Source organism: Trachypithecus francoisi, unplaced genomic scaffold, assembly GCF_009764315.1.
Source record: "Trachypithecus francoisi isolate TF-2019V2 unplaced genomic scaffold, Tfra_2.0 Lachesis_group12, whole genome shotgun sequence".
In the NCBI taxonomy this organism is placed as follows: Eukaryota; Metazoa; Chordata; class Mammalia; order Primates; family Cercopithecidae; genus Trachypithecus; species Trachypithecus francoisi.
This window is the reverse complement of record NW_022681457.1, coordinates 95,483,992-95,503,650: the sequence shown is the minus strand read 5'-3', so window position 1 is coordinate 95,503,650 and position 19,659 is coordinate 95,483,992. Positions and strand designations below refer to the sequence as shown.

General features: G+C 53.9%; 1 protein-coding gene across 8 annotated transcripts in view; it reads left to right on the top strand.

The window, feature by feature from the left end:
• Positions 1 to 3,640: 3,640 nt before the first annotated feature.
• The window catches only part of PTPRU (protein tyrosine phosphatase receptor type U), a 90,161-nt gene continuing 74,142 nt past the window's right edge, over positions 3,641 to 19,659 (top strand). For 3 of the 8 annotated variants that reach the window (XM_033227426.1, XM_033227425.1, XM_033227423.1), the window contains exon 1: positions 3,665 to 3,845. In XM_033227426.1, coding sequence (XP_033083317.1) covers positions 3,773 to 3,845 — 73 coding nt within the window. In that variant the 5' untranslated portion in view covers positions 3,665 to 3,772. Of the gene's footprint in view, positions 3,846 to 5,032; positions 5,193 to 19,659 lie in introns of those variants that run through there. The other 5 variants (XM_033227428.1, XM_033227424.1, XM_033227431.1 and 2 more) reach the window with 4 other exon arrangements.

The following is a 19,659-nucleotide window of genomic DNA, read 5'->3' as shown; positions in this document are numbered from 1 at the left end:
CTTTGCACTCTGACTCCTACGCTGTGTTTCCAGCTTCATCTTCTCCTGCTGGACCATGCATAGCCTGTGATCCAGCTGAATTTGATACCCGTCTTCCCCACTGTGTCTCGTGCCTTTTTACAGGCCACTCCTTCTGCCTGAAATGCTCTCCCTGCCTTGAAAACTCCAGGTTCAGATGTCATTTCTTTGATGTTTCACAACTCCCTAGGTCATCTGCTGCTGCCTTTGTGTTTTCTCTGGAGCTGTGTTATGGCCTTTAGTACATCGTCTCTTATTTATTCCCTGCTCCAGGCAAGAGTGGAGCCATGTTTGGTTTATCTCTATGACACCAGCACCCGATATGAGCCTGGCACAGGGTAGGTGTCATAAATATTCCATGAATTGCAGGTAATTGAATTTCCTCATGGCCTAGAACTGTCTGTGGTGCCATCTCCTTTTCCTTAGATTTGGGCTGGTCACTCTGGGCCAGGAATTTCCTTCTTCTTTCAAGGATTATAGAAGTTTGTGGGTTTTAATTTTTTTTTTTGAGACAGAGTTTCACTCTTGTCGCCCAGGCTGGAGTGCAATGGGATGATCTTGGCTCACCGCAACCTCCACTTCCCAGGTTCAAGCAATTCTCCTGCCTCAGCCTCCCGAGTAGCTGGGATTACAGGTGCCCGCAAGTACGTCCGGCTAATTTTTGTATTTATTTATTTATTTTTTTAGTAGAGACAGGGTTTCACCATGTTAGTCAGGCTGGTCTCAAACTCCTGACCTCGCCTCTGCCTCCCAAAATGCTGGGATTACAGGCATGAGCCACTGTGCCCGGCCGAAGTTTGTGGTCTTTTTAAAGTAAAGCAGAGTGTCCTCTTCTCATCTGTCTAACTGTTGCTTGTGTTCTCTTTCTCCCTCCATTATAGTCTCTGCCGTTTTCCCCTGCGCAAAGAGCAAAGGAATGTGGAATCAGTCAGATCTGGGTTCAAACCTGAGGCCCACCCTCCTTTTACTAGCTGTGTGATCTTGGGCAAGTGTCATATGCTCTCTGAACCTCAGTTTCCACACCTGTAAAATGGGATCACTGGTAAAACTCCGGTTATGTGGCTCCCTCAAGAGTCCTCTGCAAACAGCACCCTTGGTTGTTTCTTCTGTTCACTGGTTTTCTCTCCTTGAGTTTCCTTTTCTGGATGGGCCCCTCTGGCTCCTCTCTGCTCCAGCAACCTTATATCTTAGTTTCTTCCCTAAGGTTTCCCCTTGATTTCTTCTTGTTTCTGCCTCCCTCTCCCTATTTAATTATCTGTGTCTGATTCTTGCCTGCTCTGTGTCTTTTGGTCCCTTTCCTAATTCAGCGTGGAGCTCATCAGCTCTCACAAGAGAGGAGACTAAGAGCCCAGGAACTCTCAGCTCAACTCTACCTCCTCCAGCCCCAGGGCAGCTTCAAGGTGTGCCTGTCTCAGCATGAAGCCAGCTAGGAGAGGGGGCAGGGCACACGGAGGGCCTACATATACCTTGATCTCCTACACGCTGTTCAGTGTCATTGCCCGGGGTCAGACCCATCTGCCTATGACTTTCCCTACTTCAGCAGTCTTTATAGCTGGAGCTGTTAAAACAAAACAAAACAAAACAGAACCCAGAGATCAGAACTTATTACTCCTTATTACTCTTCTGCTTAATTACTCCACTTCAGTGGCCACTCGTTGCTCTTAGGGTTGAACCTCAAGCCCCTTCCTTGCTCATAGTTCTTGCCTGACCTACAGACCCTGCTGACTTGTTCATCTGCACCTGGCTCCCTTCTGCCCCCGACTTGCTCCATGCCAGCTGCCTGGCTTCCTTGCAGCTGCTTGTACCCACCAGCTCCTGCCTTTGCACAGGCCCCTCTGACTGCAATGTTCCTCCCCACTGATGTGCATGAGGTTGTCTCCCTCTCATACTTCAGGTCTCCGTTCAAATGGTACCATGTCACTTCTACAGCAAAGCCCTCTTGGACCACTTATTTAAAGGAGATGCCCCTTCCCTATCTTCTTTATCATTATACTCCCTCGTTTCCTTTAGCATGCATATATTAGATGGTAATGATATATTTATGTACATGTTTGCTGTTGGGCTCTCCCACTAGAATGTAAGCTTCATGAAGGCTAGGACCATTTCCCTTTCATTCATTCCATCCATTCAGTATTTACTGAGCATCAGTTACGTGCCAGAGGCCTGACGCCGTGGCTCATGCCTGTAATCCTAGCACTTTGGGGGGCGGAGGCAGGTGGATCACCTGAGGTCAGGAGTTCCAGACCAGCCTGGCCAACATGGTGAAACCCTGTCGCTACTCAAAATACAAAAATTAGCCAGGCGTGGTGGTGGCTGCCTGTAATCCCAGTTACTTGCGAGGCTGAGGCAGGAGAATCGTTTGAGTCTGGGAGACGGAGGTTGCAGTGAGCCAAGACCGCGCCATTGCACTCCAGCCTGGGCAACAAGAGTGAAACTCCATCTCGAAATAAAATAAAATAAAGTAAAATAAAATAAAATAAAATAAAATAAATGCCAGATACTGGGCACTGAAATACAAGATGAGTCTTTTCCCAAGGGAGCTTATTTCTAGAGGTGGAGACAGATAATGTATTCATCATATAGCCCATGCTCTGTTTGAGATTGCAACAATTCCCCTTCCCTTCCCTGTCCCCCCACCACCCTCAAATTTCCTGGTGTATGAGACAGTGATAAGGGACATACACCAGAGGGTTCGCTTTTTTTTTTTTTTAGTTGTTTACTCTTCTTGTTTTCCCACTGGAATGTAAGATCCATGAGAGTAGGGAATTTTTGTCTGTTTTATATCTCTACCGTAGCCTGTAGTAATTGTTGAATAAATGAACAGACCCCAGTAAATATTTGTTGAATGAATAGGTGTCTGGATGGGAGGCAGGTCTCAGCCCCTATTTATTTCAAACCAAACAACCATGATTCATATCTTGGTGCTGTCAAATACTGTTGCATAACAGTATCTATGCAATATAATTGTTGCACACCTAATATATGATGATTAAATGAGTCCATGTGGGTAAAATACATAGAAGGTACCTGGTCTTACATAGTAATGAGCAACGAGTTTGCAGATCATAGTGCAAGGGCTTGTTCTGGGTAGAGGCCCAAATATATTTAACCTGTGTAGCCCGAGGCTAGAGTAGGACCAGTGAGGGTTAGTGAGGGTGGTAGACTTGCACGTCTTGAAACGATAAACTTTCTAAAAGCCGGCGTTTCCAAAGCCCCAACAACCGCTCTTGGCAGGTGATGAGCGCCCTGTTCCTGGAGGTATGTAGAACACGCATTTGAAGGAGCCAAGGTAGAAGGGATTCAGGCATCGGATGGGACAGAGGCCGGGTGTCCCTGGGTCACTGTCCCTGAGAGCGCTGTACGGGAGCTAGGCGTGGGCCATGAGCGTGCTCGCCGGGCAGTGTTGGTGCCCGGTCCGTGGAGAGGTCCGTGGGCGTCCAGGCCCAGCCGCGGGGCCTCATGGCGGGGAGGATGCGGGAGCGGGGGAGGGGCGCGACGGGGCTAGCGGGCGGCCGGACCCGCCTGCAGCACCCGCCGCGGCCAGCAGGGAGCGCCGCGAGACCGCCGAACCCGCGGCCGGGCCTGACGTCAGCGCCCCGCTTGCTCCGGCTCCCGCTCTGGACTCGGCGCCAGTCCCGCTCCGCGCCGCGCCGCTCCGCTCCAGCTAGGGCTCCGGCTCGCCTCTGGCTGGGCTCGGGCTCCGGCGGCGGCGTCCCCCGCGCCGGGCCCCGGGACGGGCGGCGGCGCTCCAACCATGGGCAGTGCCCAGGCGCTGGTGCTGGCGCTCACCTTCCAGCTCTGCGCGCCGGAGACCGAGACTCCGGCAGGTAAGCGCGCGGCGGCCGGACCGAGCCTGCCCCGCCGAGCCTCGGGGCCCGTGGCGTAGCTCGGAAGAAAGTGTGAGTGTTGAGTGACCGGGCGTTACGAGCGTGCTCCCTGTGTGTGTCTGAGCGTAGGATGGGCGATTGTGTGCTCGGGATGTTGCGTGACTGCGAATGTTGTGTGTCCGTGAGTTCTGTGCGCAAGAAAAGGTGATGTGTGTCTGCGAGTATGTTGGGGGTGAATGTTGTGTGCATCGAGGCATTGGGTGTGCGCTGAGTGTCTTGTAGGTCTGCCAGTGTGTAGTGTTTGTGTGGCCAAGTGGGTTGTGTGTGTGTATGTATCTGAGTTTGGTTGTATTGCGGGAGTTGTATCTGCTAATGTGTTGCATTTGTTTGTATTTTGCATGCAGTGGCTGGGAGTGCTGTTTGTTTTGTGTCTGAGAATGGGTTGTGTGTTTGTGTTATGCCTGTGGCCGGGGGTGCTCTCTGGATCCCGCCTGAGTGTGGATCCGGGAACGCGTGTGTGGCGTGTGTGCTTTTGAGATCCGTGTACATGTGTGAAGGCGTGGGAACGGGTCCGGAACGTGTGTGTCCGTGCGCTGTGTACGTGTGGAGAGTGCCTGGGGTATGTGGTGTGTGCCGCCGGGGGCCGCGTGGGTCCGAGTGAATGCCAAGTGTGCTGGGAATGCGTGTGTGGGAGCGAGTCTGGAGCGGATGTGAGTGTGAGCGAATGTGTTCGTGTGTGCTGGCTGCGCGTCCAGGAATGTTGCGAGTGTGGAGCGCGCCTGGGCCGCGGCTGCGAGTGTGCCCTGGGCCCGGGGCCGCCCGAGGGGGCGGTGGCAGGACGTGTGTGCGCGCGTGTGCGTGTGTGTGGCGCGCTGGGCCGGAACAAGTTGTCGCGGCGGCGCCCCCTGGGCAGCCCGGGTCGGGCAGGGCCCGAGGCTCAGGGGGAGGACCGGGCCCCGTAGCCGCCGCCTCGGGCATGTCGGACTGTTTGTTGTTTCGCAAGTTCCGCGCGGCGCTGGCGGGCTGCTGATCCGAGGCGGCGCCTGGGCTGCGGGGCGCCCGGGCTAGCGGGGGCCAGGCGAGGGGCCGGCGGGCGGAGAGGGGAGGGCCAGGCCAGCGGTCGCTCCTGCGGTGGCTGGGCCGCGGCTGCGCCCCAGGCGGCCGGGCGGGGGCTGTCCCCGGGCTGGGCTGCGACGTCGGGGCGCGGGCAGGGCCTGGCTCGCTGCCGGGGTACGGCGCCCCCTCCCTTGGCGCGCAGAACTCGCGGGGGACGCCCGGGCCTCCCGGGACACTCCCTTGGTGGAGCCCGCAACTTTGGGCGGCCTCCCGGCCGGCCGGGACCACCAGGTGTGTGCGTGAGTGAGTGTGAGTGTGAGCGTGTGGGTCCGCGCTTGTCTGCTGTGTGGTCGCGTTCTCCGGGTGTGTTTCGGCGTCTGGTGTCTTTTGGTGTGCGTGCGCGTGTGTGTTAGCGCAGCTGAATGTATGTATACGGAGCCTGTGTTTGTGTGTCCGTGTGCTCGTCGGAGTGTGGACGGTGTGTCGGGTTTGTGTGCGTGCGCGTGTCCCACATCCCACCCTGAGGCCTGGGATCCTAGACCACGGCCCCTTCCCGCGGAGTTTCGGGGCCCTGCTCCCGGTGACCTCCCCCACCCTCGCCACCGGCTGGGCTGCTCCGCGGGCTGCGGGTAGCCAGGAGACGCCCGGGGCGGGATCCGAGCCGAGACACGTGCCGGACCGGAGCCGCCTCCTCGCGGTTGCCAGCCGCAGACAACTGACCTCCCAGGGATCGCGTTCGCGGCCCTACTGCCACCTCCGGTGTCTTGGGCCGGAACTCCAGTGGCTGCCGCGTAGTGGCCAGCGCTTGGGCCTCGCCCTGCAGCTCTCCGGGGCCATAGGGCAAAGCTTTAGCTTTGACCTCCCGCGTGCCGGAAAGGACGCCCAAGGCCACCTCCCTCCCCATCCATCCCAACTTCTCTCCCATGCCCTGCAGCAACTTTGCCTCCCCCTCCCACCGTGAGATCAAACCCGCGGGGTACTGTATGCGCCCCACCCCCACTCCTACCACCGTCGCTTTGGTTTCAAGAACACTCACAAGCCCCAAGCCCTGCCAACAGGAGGACTGTCAGGAACTGAAGTTTGGGAGTGAGGCCTAGAGCAGGTTACTCCCATTCTTGATGCCTCAGTTTCCTTCTCTGCCTCATAGCCATCATGATAATAGTGTATGGCACTTTTGGTAGATAGCAAGTACCTTGTAAAGTAAGGCTATGTCTGTGAGTGCCAGGGAACAAAAAATGGATTTGAGAGTTGTTATAAAGCCACAGAGGCTGTGATTTAAAGCTGGGGCATCCGGGGTTCAAATTCTGCCTCTGCTACTTGCTGTCCATGTGACCTCTGGCAAATCACTTCCTTTCTAAAGTTCCTGGTCCCCTTTGTTACTCTTAGAGATGAACTCAGAAGCCGAAGTAGAGTAGATGTGATATCCCCTTGTCTTCAGTCTGGACAGAGTCAGCCCAGATCCCTGAATGCCCGAGGAGCTTCCGGGTAGGGGCGGTGTGTCATGCCTTCTCAGCCTTGCAAACCTGGTAGTTATTTATTCTGCTGTGTTCTTGCTATTTTGTCCTTTTGGTCGCAGGAGTTGTGGACGGCAGGAATGAGGGAGCGGCTGCCCAGTGGTTTCAGGTTAGGCAATAAAGGCTTGTCTGGGCATTCCTCCATTTTACCTGGGGCTGGGGGAGGGGACTTAGCAGGAAGCAGTGACAGTGGCCAGGGTGGGGACACTGAGCTCCTGGACAGCCTGCTGCCCAGCTCTGGTGTCAGAAAAAACCCTAGGACAAGCATCATGCTTGATGGAGACAGGCCACCATCCTTCCATGATTTTCATCAGCTAAGCTGGGCGTGTGGGGTGGCCTTCCCATGCAGGCCTGGGTTAGCCAGAGTTGCAGGGGTGCCTTATGCTCCTCTTTCCTCCCGCTGCCCCCTTTTCTCCTCCTAGTCGCCCTCCTGCATACTGGAACGTCCTGTCTGCCCTCTCAGAGACTCTTTAATGTGTCTCCTTCTGTCCATCCTCAGCTATCTTTCGCCTGCAGGAAGGCTCCAGCCTCCTCCTTCCCTCCTTCCCTCATGGTGCCAGGGATCTTCGTAAAACACGTTTTAACTCAAAGGGTTTAAAACCCTTTGAAGGCTCCCCATTGCCTTCAGGGTGAAGTCCTTATCCCTTGGCCCTGTTGCCGACTCTGGCGCCTGCCCGCCTGTCCAGCTGCATCTTGTTTTGTGTCACTTCCCCTTGCATCCTATGATCTGGCCAGCCTGACCTTCTTCCCAAAGACTCAAATGCCCACAGCCTGCGGTCTCCTCTCTGGGCCTTTGGGCAAGCTGTGCTTTCTCTGCAGTACTTTCTAACTCCAGCTCTTCGCTGGTGAACTCCTGCAACCTGATCGGCTCTCAGCTCTAATCATCATCCACTCCCTGAAGCCTTCCTTGGTGATGCCCTGTCCTAGCCTAGGAAGTAGGGGGTGGGGGTCAGTAGGATTTTTACGTAGCATTGTAATTATTGTAATTACAGTTTATTAGTGCTGTCTCCCTTACCAGACCGAGAGCTGAGGACAGAGACTGGGTTTTTAGTTTACTTCTGAATCCTCAGTGCCAGGTACAAGGCCTGGCCCACTGGGTCTGAATAAATATGTATGGCCTGAAAGAATAAAGTTTAAGGGAGTCAAGTTCAGAGGTGGAGATGCCAGATGGGGGCGCACTGATTCCACTGAAGGTAGAGATTGAAGAACGAGGTTTTCCCTCCAGGAATCTGGAAAATTCCTGGAGGGTGGGGGATGGTGTTATGTTGTGAAAAGGCCATGTTGAGAGTGTCAGCTGGGAGCTTTGAGTTGGGGAGGTTAAGTCCCTGGGAAGAGACTGAAGGGAATGGGCCTCCTGCCTGCCAGCCCCTCCCCTAGGCTCCAGCCCCACCCCTGGCAGCTGGCAGGGCCCTTCCAGCCCCCAGTCTCAGCCTTTTGTGAGGGGACCTGGCCGTTGGTGAAGCATTGAGTCTCAACGGTCTGTGTGAGTGGCTGGGGAGGAGGGAGGGAGCCCGCAGGGCCCTGTGTTAGGAGTGGTAGGGAAGCTTCCTGGAAGACCCTCCCTCAGTCCTCAGTCCTCTGTCCTCAGTCCTAGATCTTAGGGTGGGCAGGTGGTGTCACAGCCTCTGTTCTGTTCTGACCGCTTGTGCCCTGGAGGGAAGGGAGAACTGGGTCCTGTGGTGGCCCTGGCAGATGGGGTTGGGGAGGCTGGCTGAGGTGTGTGCAGATGTGACTCAGCATCTGGGCAGTCAGAGTAGGTGGTGTGTAGGGATTGTAACTAGGTGCATGGACACATGTGACCTGTTAGGGTGTCTAGCCATCTGATTATTGTGTTGTGGCAGGATCTGAGTTTGGAGGAGGGAGGTAACCAACTGCTTTGACCCCTGTCGAACCTGGTGCTAAGGGTGTTTGGCTATTCAAGTACCACACTCCTGGAGTTGGGTGCAGAGCCATTTGGATGGGTGGTGTCTTGGTATCTAGGTGTGGACATCCCAGTACCCGCGTGTGGGAGGATCAGGGTGTGCAGACAGAGGCTATCCCAGCATCCCTGGGTCTGGAGGTGGGTGTATCCATGTGTCTGGGAGGCCTCAGGTTAGTGGCTATTTAAGTGGGGAGTGTCTCTGTGTTGTGTCCAGGTATGGGGCTGGCCAAGTGCCTGAGTGTCCAGTTATAGGGATCCCCAAGTGTCCGGGTATCTGAGGGTGGGGGTGTCTGTGTATGAAGCAGCAGGTACCCAGTCACTGAAATATCAAGGTATCAGTGAGTCTGGTTGTGGGGTGCCATGTATCTATTGTTTTTTCTTCTTTTTTCTTTTTGAGATGGAGTCTCACTCTGTCGCCCAGGCTGGAGTGCAGTGGCGTGATCTTGGCTCACTGCAACCTCTGTCTCATGGGTTCAAGTGATTCTCCTGCCTCAGCCTCTTGAGTAGCTAGGATTACAGGCGCACACCATCACGCCTGGCTAATTTTTGTATTTTTAGTAGAGACTGGGTTTCACCATGTTGGTCAGGCTGGTCTTGAATTTCTGACCTTGTGACCTGCCCACCTTGGCCTTCCAAAGTGCTGGGATTACAGGCGTGAACCACCGCACACAGCCTTTTCTTCTTTTCTTTTTGAGATGGAGTCTCGCTTTGTCACCCAGGCTGGAGTGCAATGGCACGATCTTGGCTCACTGCAACCTTTGCCTCCTGGGTTCAAGCGATTCTCCTGCCTCAGCCTTCCGAGTAGCTGGGATTACGGGCACCTGTCACCATGCCCGGCTAAATTTGTATTTTTAGTAGAGATGGGGTTTCACCATGTTGGCCAGGCTGATCTCGAAATCATGACCTCAGGGGATCCACCTGCTTCGGCCTCCCAAAGTGCTGGGATGACAGGTGTGAGCCACTGCGCCCGGCCTCTTGTGTCTACTTGTATGTTTAGTTGTGGAGGTGCCCTGTGACCTGTGGTGGTGTCTGTGTATCCAGGATGTGTCCATGAGGGCTGTGGACGTGTTGGGTGGGAATATCCTGGTGGCTGTATCCAACTCAACCTCTGGTGGCCCCTTCCCTGGGACTTGCCTTCTGATCGCTCTTCAGACTCCAAAGCCACAAGCCTCAGAAGGGGCCCCAATAGTTCTGTTTTTCAACGGTCAGCCTAGAGCTGCATTATCCAATAGAACTTTCTGTGGTGATGGAAATTGTCCTCTACCTGTATCCTCCAATACAGTGGCTCCTGAGTCATGTATGGCTATTACATTTAAATTAATTAAAACAAAAATTCAATCCCTCAGTTATACTAGTCAGATTTCAAGTCCTCAGGAGTCACATGTTGCTAGTGGCTCTCATTGTACTGGTTAATGCAGGCAGAGGTCATTTCCTTCCTCTGCAGAAAGTTCTGCAGACAGCGCTGGTCTAGAGGCGTGAGGCAGCGTGAGGCGGCCTGCAGCACCTTTAGTGAGGCCTGGGCATCTCTGGGAAGGGAATTGGTCTGGATGGACCATGATTCAGTGGCTGCTGATGAAGGTTTTGTTCAATCCAGGCCCCTTCTCTGTAGCCTTATTAGGTCTTGCCTGGACTATTGCAGTAGCCTGGTAGCCTTCTTGGCCTCTACTCTGCCTGCCATCACGCTCTCAGTTTCTTTTTTTTTTTTTGAGATGGAGTCTCACTCTGTCACCCAGGCTGGAGTGCAGTGGCACCATCTTGGCTCACTGCAACCTCCGCCTCCTGGGTTCAAGCAAGTCTCCAGCCTCAGCCTCCCACGTAGCTGGGACTACAGGCACATGCCACCACGCCAGGCTAATTTTTTGTATTTTTAGTAGAGACAGGGTTTCACTGTGTTAGCCAGGATGGTCTCGATCTCCTGACCTTGTGACCCGTCTGCCTCAGCCTCCCAAAGTGCTGGGATTACAGGCGTGAGCCACCACGCCTGGCCCAGGCTTTCAGTTTCTAATGCTTCCACCACCCTGTGGCCAGAATAAGCTTCTAAGGCAGACATAGGATGCTGTCACTCCTTTGTCTCAAGCTGAAGGCTCCCCAGAACTCGGGACAAAACCCAAACGCTAGCATAGCAGATGAGGCCCTGAGTGACCAGCCGTTTCTTTCTGAAGCAGCTTCACATGATGCTTTTCTTCCCTGACCCCACTCCTGCCTATCCGCTGTCTGCTCCAAATCGCCAGGCAAATTGCTGATCCAGGAGCCTTCCATGCCAGTTCACACCTCTCTACCTTTGCACACACTGTGCCCTTCCCCACTTCTCACCTCGTGTTCAGCCTTCACATTTCAGCTCCATTGCCACTGATGCAGTGAAGCCTTCCCAGCCCTCTCCTGGTGCAGTTGGACTCATTTCTCCCATACTGGATGTCTGACCATGTGCTGCGGTTTTCTGTCTCCTTTTTCAACTAGGCTGGGATCCCCTGGGGGCTGAGCTGTGTCTTTGTCATCTGTGGTCCCCAGGGCTTATACATGGCAGATGCACACTAAGTGACTGCATCTCGATGCCTCTGGGTGCACAGGGAAGACTTGGAGGGGTGAAGGCAGGAGCTGGGGTTCTGCAGCGCAGCCTCCTCTGGCTCTGGGTTGGGGGCTGCCATTGCCTGCAGAATGACTGTGGGAGGACCCCTGAGGGGGACAGCTCAGAAGATGCTGCTTCCAGATGATGCAGGAGGTCTTGGGCAGATTCCCAGGATGCAAACCACAGGACCTTGTGATGACTCAGAAGGGACAAGGAGAAAGGGGGCTTGGAGGGCTGCTGAGGTTTGGGAGTTTGAGGGCAGGAGCTGAGGAGAAAGATTGAGATGGGGCTGTTAGGAAGGGGCGGTGCTGAGGATATTTGACAGGGCAAGATAAAGCTGGGGCTGGGTGACAGCTGGGGCCTGGGGGACCACTGGGGGATAGAAGATAAGGTGGGAAAGATATACCTGGGGGGTGGGACAGCTGACAGTGAAGGGACAGGCAGTATTGGGGGAACAACTGAGGGTTGGGGGACAGGTGGATGATAGAACAGGGAGATGTGGGACAGCTGGGATAAGAGGTGACAACTGGGAGGTATCAGAAACCTAGTGGATAGGACAGGTGAGTCTCAGCTGAGAGTGGGAAATGCATTGCTCAGAATGTGTATGTAGGTGTGTTTACATGAGTGTACATGTGGACTTGCAGCTGTGCATGTGCGGCTGTGCATGCGACGTGTCAATATGTGTTTGTCTAGCGTGTGGTGGTTAAGAGCATAGGTCCAGGGCCCAGACCATCTGGGTTCTAATCCTGGGCCCACCACTTCTATCTGTGTGATACTTTGGCAAGTTACTGACCTTTCTGGGCGCTTAGTGTTCTCATTTGTGGAATGGGGATAGTAACAGAACACACTGCATGCATTTGTCATGAGGATATGTTTTATGGTTATGATTATGTAGGTTAGAACAGGTCCTGCACATAGTAAGCACTGTGTAAGTGTTCGCTGTTATGATGTATGTATGTGCATGCGTGCAGGCATCCTGTGTGCCCAGAAAAGTTTGTTCTTGGTTTCTGGTGCAGTCCAGGCCTGTGAGGAAGTAATAGAGGTGGGGATGGGGGTGGTGGTTGGGGAGTGACTAGCCAGGTTGATTGATTCTGGCTCTTCTCTGACATCCTAACCTCTTGTTGGTCCTACTTCCTGCCCACCCTGTCCCAGGGCCTAATCCCATAGGTCTTTCTTTCTATTTCTCCTCTGTCGTACCCTGGGCTGGGGGCCAGGGGCTGTACTTTAATTGTCCGAAACCTTTACCAGCAGAATTTGAATTCATTGTTTTCCTGCTAGCATGCTGGGGCTCTGCTTAGTTATAATACCTGGACAATGTGCTCGATTCTAGACGGCCTACCCTGTGGTTGGCAGTGGCTTCATCCTTTACCCTTGGAGAGTTACTGGGGTGGAAGATGTTGGAGGGAGGAGGACAAACCAGATGAGATTTTGGCCCCCAACTTGTGGGGTGAGCCAGCATGGCTGGGCAGAGCTGTAGGTAGAGGGTTTCCAGAGCTGTAGGTAGATCTGAGCTCCCCTCTCCGCATCGCGACCCTCCCACCAACACTCTTGCGGTGTACCAGGCTCTGGACTGCTCTGTATATGTGCTATCTGGGGTTCCTGGGTCCAGCCTCCTCGCACTGCCCTGTGTCTCAGCCCTCTACTTCGCTGGGATTGCTGCATTGCATCGAGGGTGTGGGTTCTCCCAAGTTTCTGCATGCTCTGCCTCTGCATTGTCCCATTGGACTGTGCCTCCGTGCTGCCGTGGTCCTGCCGTGTGTGTGTCTTTCCTGCTCTCTTGCATACTGTGTCACTCTGCTGGATGTCAGTGTTGCGTTGGGAAGGTGGATTCTTCTGACTTTCTGGGTGGAGCCCCTCACACTGCACCACTGTCTGAGATCAACACGTGGTTTTCTGTGGCCACATTGCATGTTTGTATCATAAAGCGTTTATATTCTGCACCTCAGTACCTCACTGGTGCTTGGGCATGTGGACTCTTTTGGGGTTTGGGCATCGCTCCTCTCATTGCAGCACTGTACTGTGCCAACAGATGGCATGCTACAACAACATTGCATCTTGGCATCACACGGCATCTCTGTATTGCACTGCACTATTGCATGGACGTCATTATTGCATCAGGACTGTGAACTTTTCCTGAGTTTCTGGGCACGGCCCCTCTGCATTCCACGGTTGCATTGTACCAACAGTGCACTTTGCCCCACATAGCACTTCTGTGCATGTGCATTGCTTTGCTGCACTGCATATGTGCTTCATGGCCCAACCCTTGCACTGCACCACTGCTGCTGAAACACTGCCCCTCTGGTGTCCCGGCCTTTCGCTGTCCTACCACCAAGGTATCTGTAGGCTGGTGTCCTTTTCCAGGTTTTTGTTGTCAGCCCTCGGTGAACAACATCTTTGCATTGAGTGTCCTCACTGCCCCACGTTGCACATGACTCAGGGAGTCTATACCTGTAGTACAGCGTGGGACCGCTTTCTTGGGCTTCAGGACTGGCTTGGGTTTGCACAGGCAGCACCACTGCACAGTATCTGACATTGCATTTGTGCACTGCACAGGATTACTGCCCAGGGCCTCTACCCTGCAATGAACCTGTTCACTGCTGGGTTGTGTGCACTCTACCAGATTGTAGGACCCAGAGCCCTTGCGTTGAATCCATTGGTTCCACACAGCAACCTTTTTTTTTTTTCTTTTTTCTTTTTTTAAGATGGAGTCTCACTCTGTTGCTCAGGCCGGAGTGCAATGGAGCAATCTGGGCTCACTGCCACCTCCACCCCCTGGGTTCAAGTGATTCTCCTGCCTCCACCTCCCGAGTAGCTGGGATTACAGGCATGCGCCACCACACCCCGCTAATTTTTGTATTTTTACTAGAGACGATGTTTCACCATGTCAGCCAGGCTGGTCTCAAACTTCTGATCTCAAGTGATCCACCTGCCTTGGCCTCTTCAAAGTGCTGGGATTACAGGCGTGAGCTATTGTGCCCAGCTTCACACACTATCTTAATTGTACTCCATTTTGTGCCACTTCCTACCCCTGCCTCGAGTCTGCACCTACTCTGTTCCTTGGGACTGTATTTATTGGGCTTATATTCTAGGCTGAGTTGCTGCACCCAGCAGTTTCTTCTGCACTCACTGCCTCTTTCCCATCCCTGTATCTCTCTGTTGTTCTGTGTGCCTGTGCTGCATGTCTATGCAGGGCACACACCTTTCCCTTGAGAATGCATGAAGCTTGAACTAGTAAGGCTTAAACTTACCATGCTGGCATTCCTCCATACACCTATCGTGTAGCACTGAGTGCCAGCCCAGTGTACCACTAAATGCACTGCAGTGGCACAGTGTGCCTTGTGCAGCTCTGGGTCATACCCATGATGGATGTGGCACCTCCGTGCTGCATCATGGCCCTGGCCAGTTCTGCCATGCTGTACCAGATGTCTGTAATGAGGCCTGTGCACACTGTATGCTCTGCTCCCTGCATTGTGTAACTGTATTCTGTCTCTACACCGCGAAGTTGCTGCACTGCACCCTCAACACCCTGCACTGTGGCACTGCAGAGGCCTCTCTCCATGGACCTTTATCAAGTACAGATCATCACACTGCTCGGGTTTGTGCACAGCCCCATGCCCCTCTACTCTGCAGTCTGTCTTCATATGACGCAGGGTGTCTGCAGGACAGGTCTGTGAACTCTTTGCCCGCTGCACCACTGCACAACATAGTCCTCCATTCGGCCCTTTTCCTCTGTCTGTCTGGCATCCATCCCTGGCCTGTGCCTTCCCCTCATACTGCCAGTGTGGCAGCTCTACTGCTAACTCTGGGATTTGCAGCACATATTGATCAGGGAGATGGGGAGTGGGCCTGGCATAAGATCCCCTGCTGTACTTGGTTTCCTTCCATTCTCAGTGGAGATGGCAAGATGTTGGCATTGTCAGGCTGTGTGTTGGCACTGTGGGTGGTGCTAGCTTAACTTTCCCTGTGGCCCAGCCCTGAGCAATCTTTCGGGTTGCAGCTATGGTGACTCCTGGGTGATGAGAAAATGGGCATACTGCTCCCAGCCCTGACTATAGTTAATGACCCGTCAGTTCGTCAGGGCTCTTCCGGCAGCTCTGGGAGCCTCAGCCTAGGTCTAGATGAGTTGACTTGGGCAAGGAGAGAGCAAGGTGGGCTGGGCCAGGCCTCTGGGCTGGAGTCATGGTTCTAGAGCTGAGTGTGGTTGGTGAAGGTCAGACTAGCTGGGATCATGGGGTCAATAAGTCCAGGCACTGTTGGCTGTACACAGGGCTTGGGATGGGGTTCAAACGCATGAGAGATGGTCCTTGACCTCAGGCAGGGAGGAGGTAGGGATTAGACAGGCCTGAGATGAAGGTGTAGTTGGGGTGGAGAATGCAGGATGGGGCTGGGTTAGGCAAGAAAGTCAGGGGTGAGGCCAGTGTTGGTTCCAGGCTTGGGTTGGGCTGCTGAGAATAAGGGTACAACCTTGGATGATGAAATAGTCCACTGTTGTTGTTGGGGTTGTATTTGAGTTCCCCCACCCACAGCTGGGTGTGTACCTGGGCTCGGGTGAAATCCCAGCCCCTAAATTTGCAATCTGTTGGGAGAAGTTTTGCTTCTCCCGGGACCACTCTTGGGAATTGGATGTTCTGTGGACAAACCAAAGGGCACAAAAGTCTCTGTTTGCCAGGGATCTTCAGAAAATACTGGTTGCAGCTGCAACCGCATTGGGCATGGAGTGCTGTTTCCTGTCTGGTGTGAGGAAAGTCTGGTGTGCAGTGCTTGTGGTGTTCACACTCACACATCCACAGGTATGCACAACTCCCATCTACCTTACTGCACATACCCACCTCCCCCTTAGGTGCAAGCTTACCACTAAATGTGCCCTTGTACCTTTGCTTGTAAATGCACATCTGTACAACCGCGGCTTCACAGTGCCTGCCCGGGAGACCTCCCCTTTCTGACACCCATGCTCACCCTCACGCACCACTACCCCTAGATGACTCTTGCTCACGTGCACACTCACGCAACTGCAATCTGTCATCTGACCTTAGCGGTCCCCATTCTCATTTTACAGGTGAGGAGGTAAGGATTCAGAGAGGGCAAGTCACCTGCCCAAGGTCACAGAGGAACTTAGAGGCTCAGCAGGAGTAAGATCCAGGTCTCCCGCCTGCCATTTGAATACTTGAAACTCAGTACCAGGCTGTCCTGTCATCTCACAGCCACCAGTGCATGTGTACACACACATACACACACGCACACCTGCACATGCACACCTGCATGTGGAAACATGCGTGTGGAGATGTAGAGCCCCTCCCACCAGGGAGACCCCTCCCACACTCTTCCAGAGGCAGCTCTGCCCCTTACATCACCCCATCCCGAGCCCAGCCGGATGTGGCTAAACCATCCCCCTGCCTTCCCAAATTGTGGCTGACGGTTGCTCAGGCAACCGCCTGCCAGATTGGGGAGATTAGCTGAGGAATGTAGCTGGGCCAGTTTGAGCTGAGGCTGGGGGAGCCCTTGGGGGTCTTGGGTTGATTCAATTCACCCTCTCAGGGAGGCCTCCTTAGATATGGGGTGCCCAGGGACAGGCTTTCTCCCTGTTCCCAGTCTAGCTGAGACTGCATCCCCAGGCTTGGCCCAGGCTGCAGAAAGGGAGTGTGTGTGAACACTGAGTGCGGGGCTCTGGGCATATGTGTGTTGTGTGCTCTGCACCTCTCTGAGTGTGATTGGAGGGTGTGCTGTTTGCATCCTGGAGGGGACTCGAGGCCCCTGTCCTCACCAGTTTCTGACATCTGACTCTAGACCCCTTGGTGGCTTGTTCCCAAGCTACCTCTGGATCCTGCTGTGCTCTCTGGAGACACCACCTGCCCTACTCATGGCTTATAGGATATATCGTTTATCTCATCTGAATCCAGGCACTTTCCTACTCAGACACCTTCTGTGGCTCCTCAATGCAAAATGAGGCCCAGCTCCTCACCCTGGTGTTTAGGGTCCTCCATGAATTGGCCTCAGCCTCCCCTCCCTCCAGTCATAGCTCTCATGGCTTTAGCCAACTTGGGCTCCTCTCTGTGCCCTGGACAAACTGTGTTTATTCACCGCCTTGCTTTGCTCCCCCAGGCCCTTTACCATAAATGCCTTCCACCCATCTCTACCTATCCTTCCTGGCTCTGCTTAGATGCCGCCTCTTCCAGGAGGCCTTCCCCCTCGACCTCGCTCCCTCCCTGGACCCCCTCTTGTGGCCTTGAACCTTCTCTTATTCCCTCATTCCCTCTTCCTCACCCTCAGTGGGACTAGGAGGTCCCTGAGGGCAGGGCGGAGTCTTCATCATCCTTGTACCTCTAATAGTGCCAGCCTGGGACCTGCTTTGTACTGGCAGGGAAGAAATCCCCTGTGAATGAAGCTGAATTAACACTTCCGGCCAGCAGAAGGGCAGGCCTTGTTTTGTTTTGTTTGTGCCCAGTCTCCTGGAATAAAAATAGAGGGTTTAAGTCTGAGCTTCTGCACATCGTAGCTGTGTGGTCTTGAGTAAGCAGCTGTATCTCTCTGAGTCTGTTTTAATCTGTAAATTAGGAATAATAATAGTGCCTAATAAACTAACAATAAGGCAAAAATAATACTACCTACCTTCTGAGTTGCTAAGAGGGTTCACCGGCACAGGTGGTCATGGTGGTAATTCACAGCCCCCTCGTAGAGGTATTGATGTGTATATGTGCATGTCTGTGCTCATGTTTGTGTCAGTGGAGTCCGGAAGGATTCCTTGCTACCATTCTTGCTCTGAACTCAAACTCAGATTTAGTGGCCTCCAGTAGGAGTTGGGTCTCTAGCAGAACTGGGACTTGGCTTTGGGGCTCTTGGCTCCTAGCTGACCGTTCCCATCTCAGGGGATGAGGGGAAGGAGTAAGGTCGGGGTGCTTCTTGGGGAGCCTGGCTCCAGAGATGTTACCCACTATGGGCTGGAGCTAGAACTGGGCCTGGCCCAGAGACAGGTCTAGAGATGGACATGAGTCAGGGAGAGAGAGTCAGTCCGGTTAAGGAATTACCCTGAGGCCGGGCGCAGTGGCTCATGCCTGTAATCCCAGCACTTTGGGAGGCCAAGGTGGGGACATCGCTTGAGGCCACGAGTTTGAGAGCAGCCTGGCCAGCATGGCGACACCCTGTCTCTACTAAAAATACAAAAATTAGCTGGGTACGGTGGCGCGTGCCTAAAATTCCAGCTACTTTGGAGGCTGAGGCATGAGAATAGCTTGAACCTGGGAGCTGGAGGTTGCAGTGAGCTGAGATCACGCTATTGCACTCTAGCCTGGGTGACAGAACGGGACTCTATCTCAAAAAAAAAAAAAAGGAATCACTCTGGATGGGGTCAATCGGTCAGCCCATCTAGAGTGACTCCTTGGAGGTCACCCTGGCCGGGGTCAGTTGTAGGGGTCATTTGGCAGAGGTCGGGGGTCATTGTGGCTGGGGTGGGCAGGTCTGGGGTCAGTCAGTCAGTCTGGTGGTGATTCTGGCTGAAGTGAGATAGTCTGGGGGTTATCTGTATGAGGCTGAGGCCACTTTCAACAGGGACAGTCAGCTGGGAGCCAGGCTGGCTGAAGTCAGTCTATTTGGGGGTCACCAACTTGGGTCAGTCTGTCTGGGGATCATAGGACTGGTGTCAGTCTATCTGGGGGCTCCTCTGACTGAGGTCAGGTGGTCTGGGTGTCATTCTGAGCAGGTTAGTGAGTCTGGGAGTCCTGGCAGTTTGTGTGACCTGGCTCAGGATGAATAAGAGGAAGCCAAGGGGCTGGCACTCCCAGGGTCTCCCCAGGGCGGTGGGTGAGACATAGGGGCGGCGGCCTTGTTACTTGTGAAGGAACAGGAAAGGCCTGAACCCCAGCCAGGGCTTTAGATCCTGGGCTTCCTTTTGTGGCAACCCCTCCATCTCAAGGAGGCCTTGGCTAAGAGCCTTAGGGCAGGCCCAGCTCAAGCTGAAGTTAGCTGGCCTCCTCCTCCAGGAAGTCCTCCCTGACCACTATGCTCTCTCTCTATACTTGCCATGTTCTCTCTCTCTGCTGCACTGTGGGTCTTTCTCTAGAGGGGAAGCTGAGGCCCTCCAGGCACAGATGGGGTTAAAACCACCTCCCACAGTCAACAGGGCATGATGCTGACCACGGCTTTTCAAACAAAGAGCCAAAGAGCTCAGCCAAGGTCCTGCCCCAGCTCTGGAAAGAGTATTCTGTTACTTCATCCCATCTGCTTGGTGCCATCCTCATATCTACGTCTCACCATTTCAGGAGAAGACAGGGAGCCCCCAGCAGTGAGGAGCCCTTTGTGCCTGGCTCTTCTGGGTGTGTTTTTCTTTTTCCTTTCTTTTTTTTTCTTTTTTTTTTTTTGAGACAGAGTCATGCTCTGTCACCCTGACTGGAGTGCAGTGGCACCATCTCAGCTCACTGCAACCTCTGCCTCCCAGGTTCAAGCAATTCTTCTACCTCTGCCTTCCAAGTAGCTGGGACTACAGGCAAGCGCCACCTCGCCCAGCTAATTTTTGTATTTTTAGTAGAGGCGGGGTCTCACCATGTTGGCCAGGCTGGTCTTGAACTCCTGACCTCAGGCGATCCGCTCACCTCGGCCTCCCAAAGTGTTGGGATTACAGGCGTGAGCCACTGCGCCTGGCCTGGGTGTGTTTTTCATGTGCTACTTCACATCATCTGCATCACAACCTAGAGGAGTTGCAGCTGCAGATGAAACAGTAGAGCCTCCTAAGTGAAGTCGCTTGCTGCGCGTGAAGATGCCTATAGC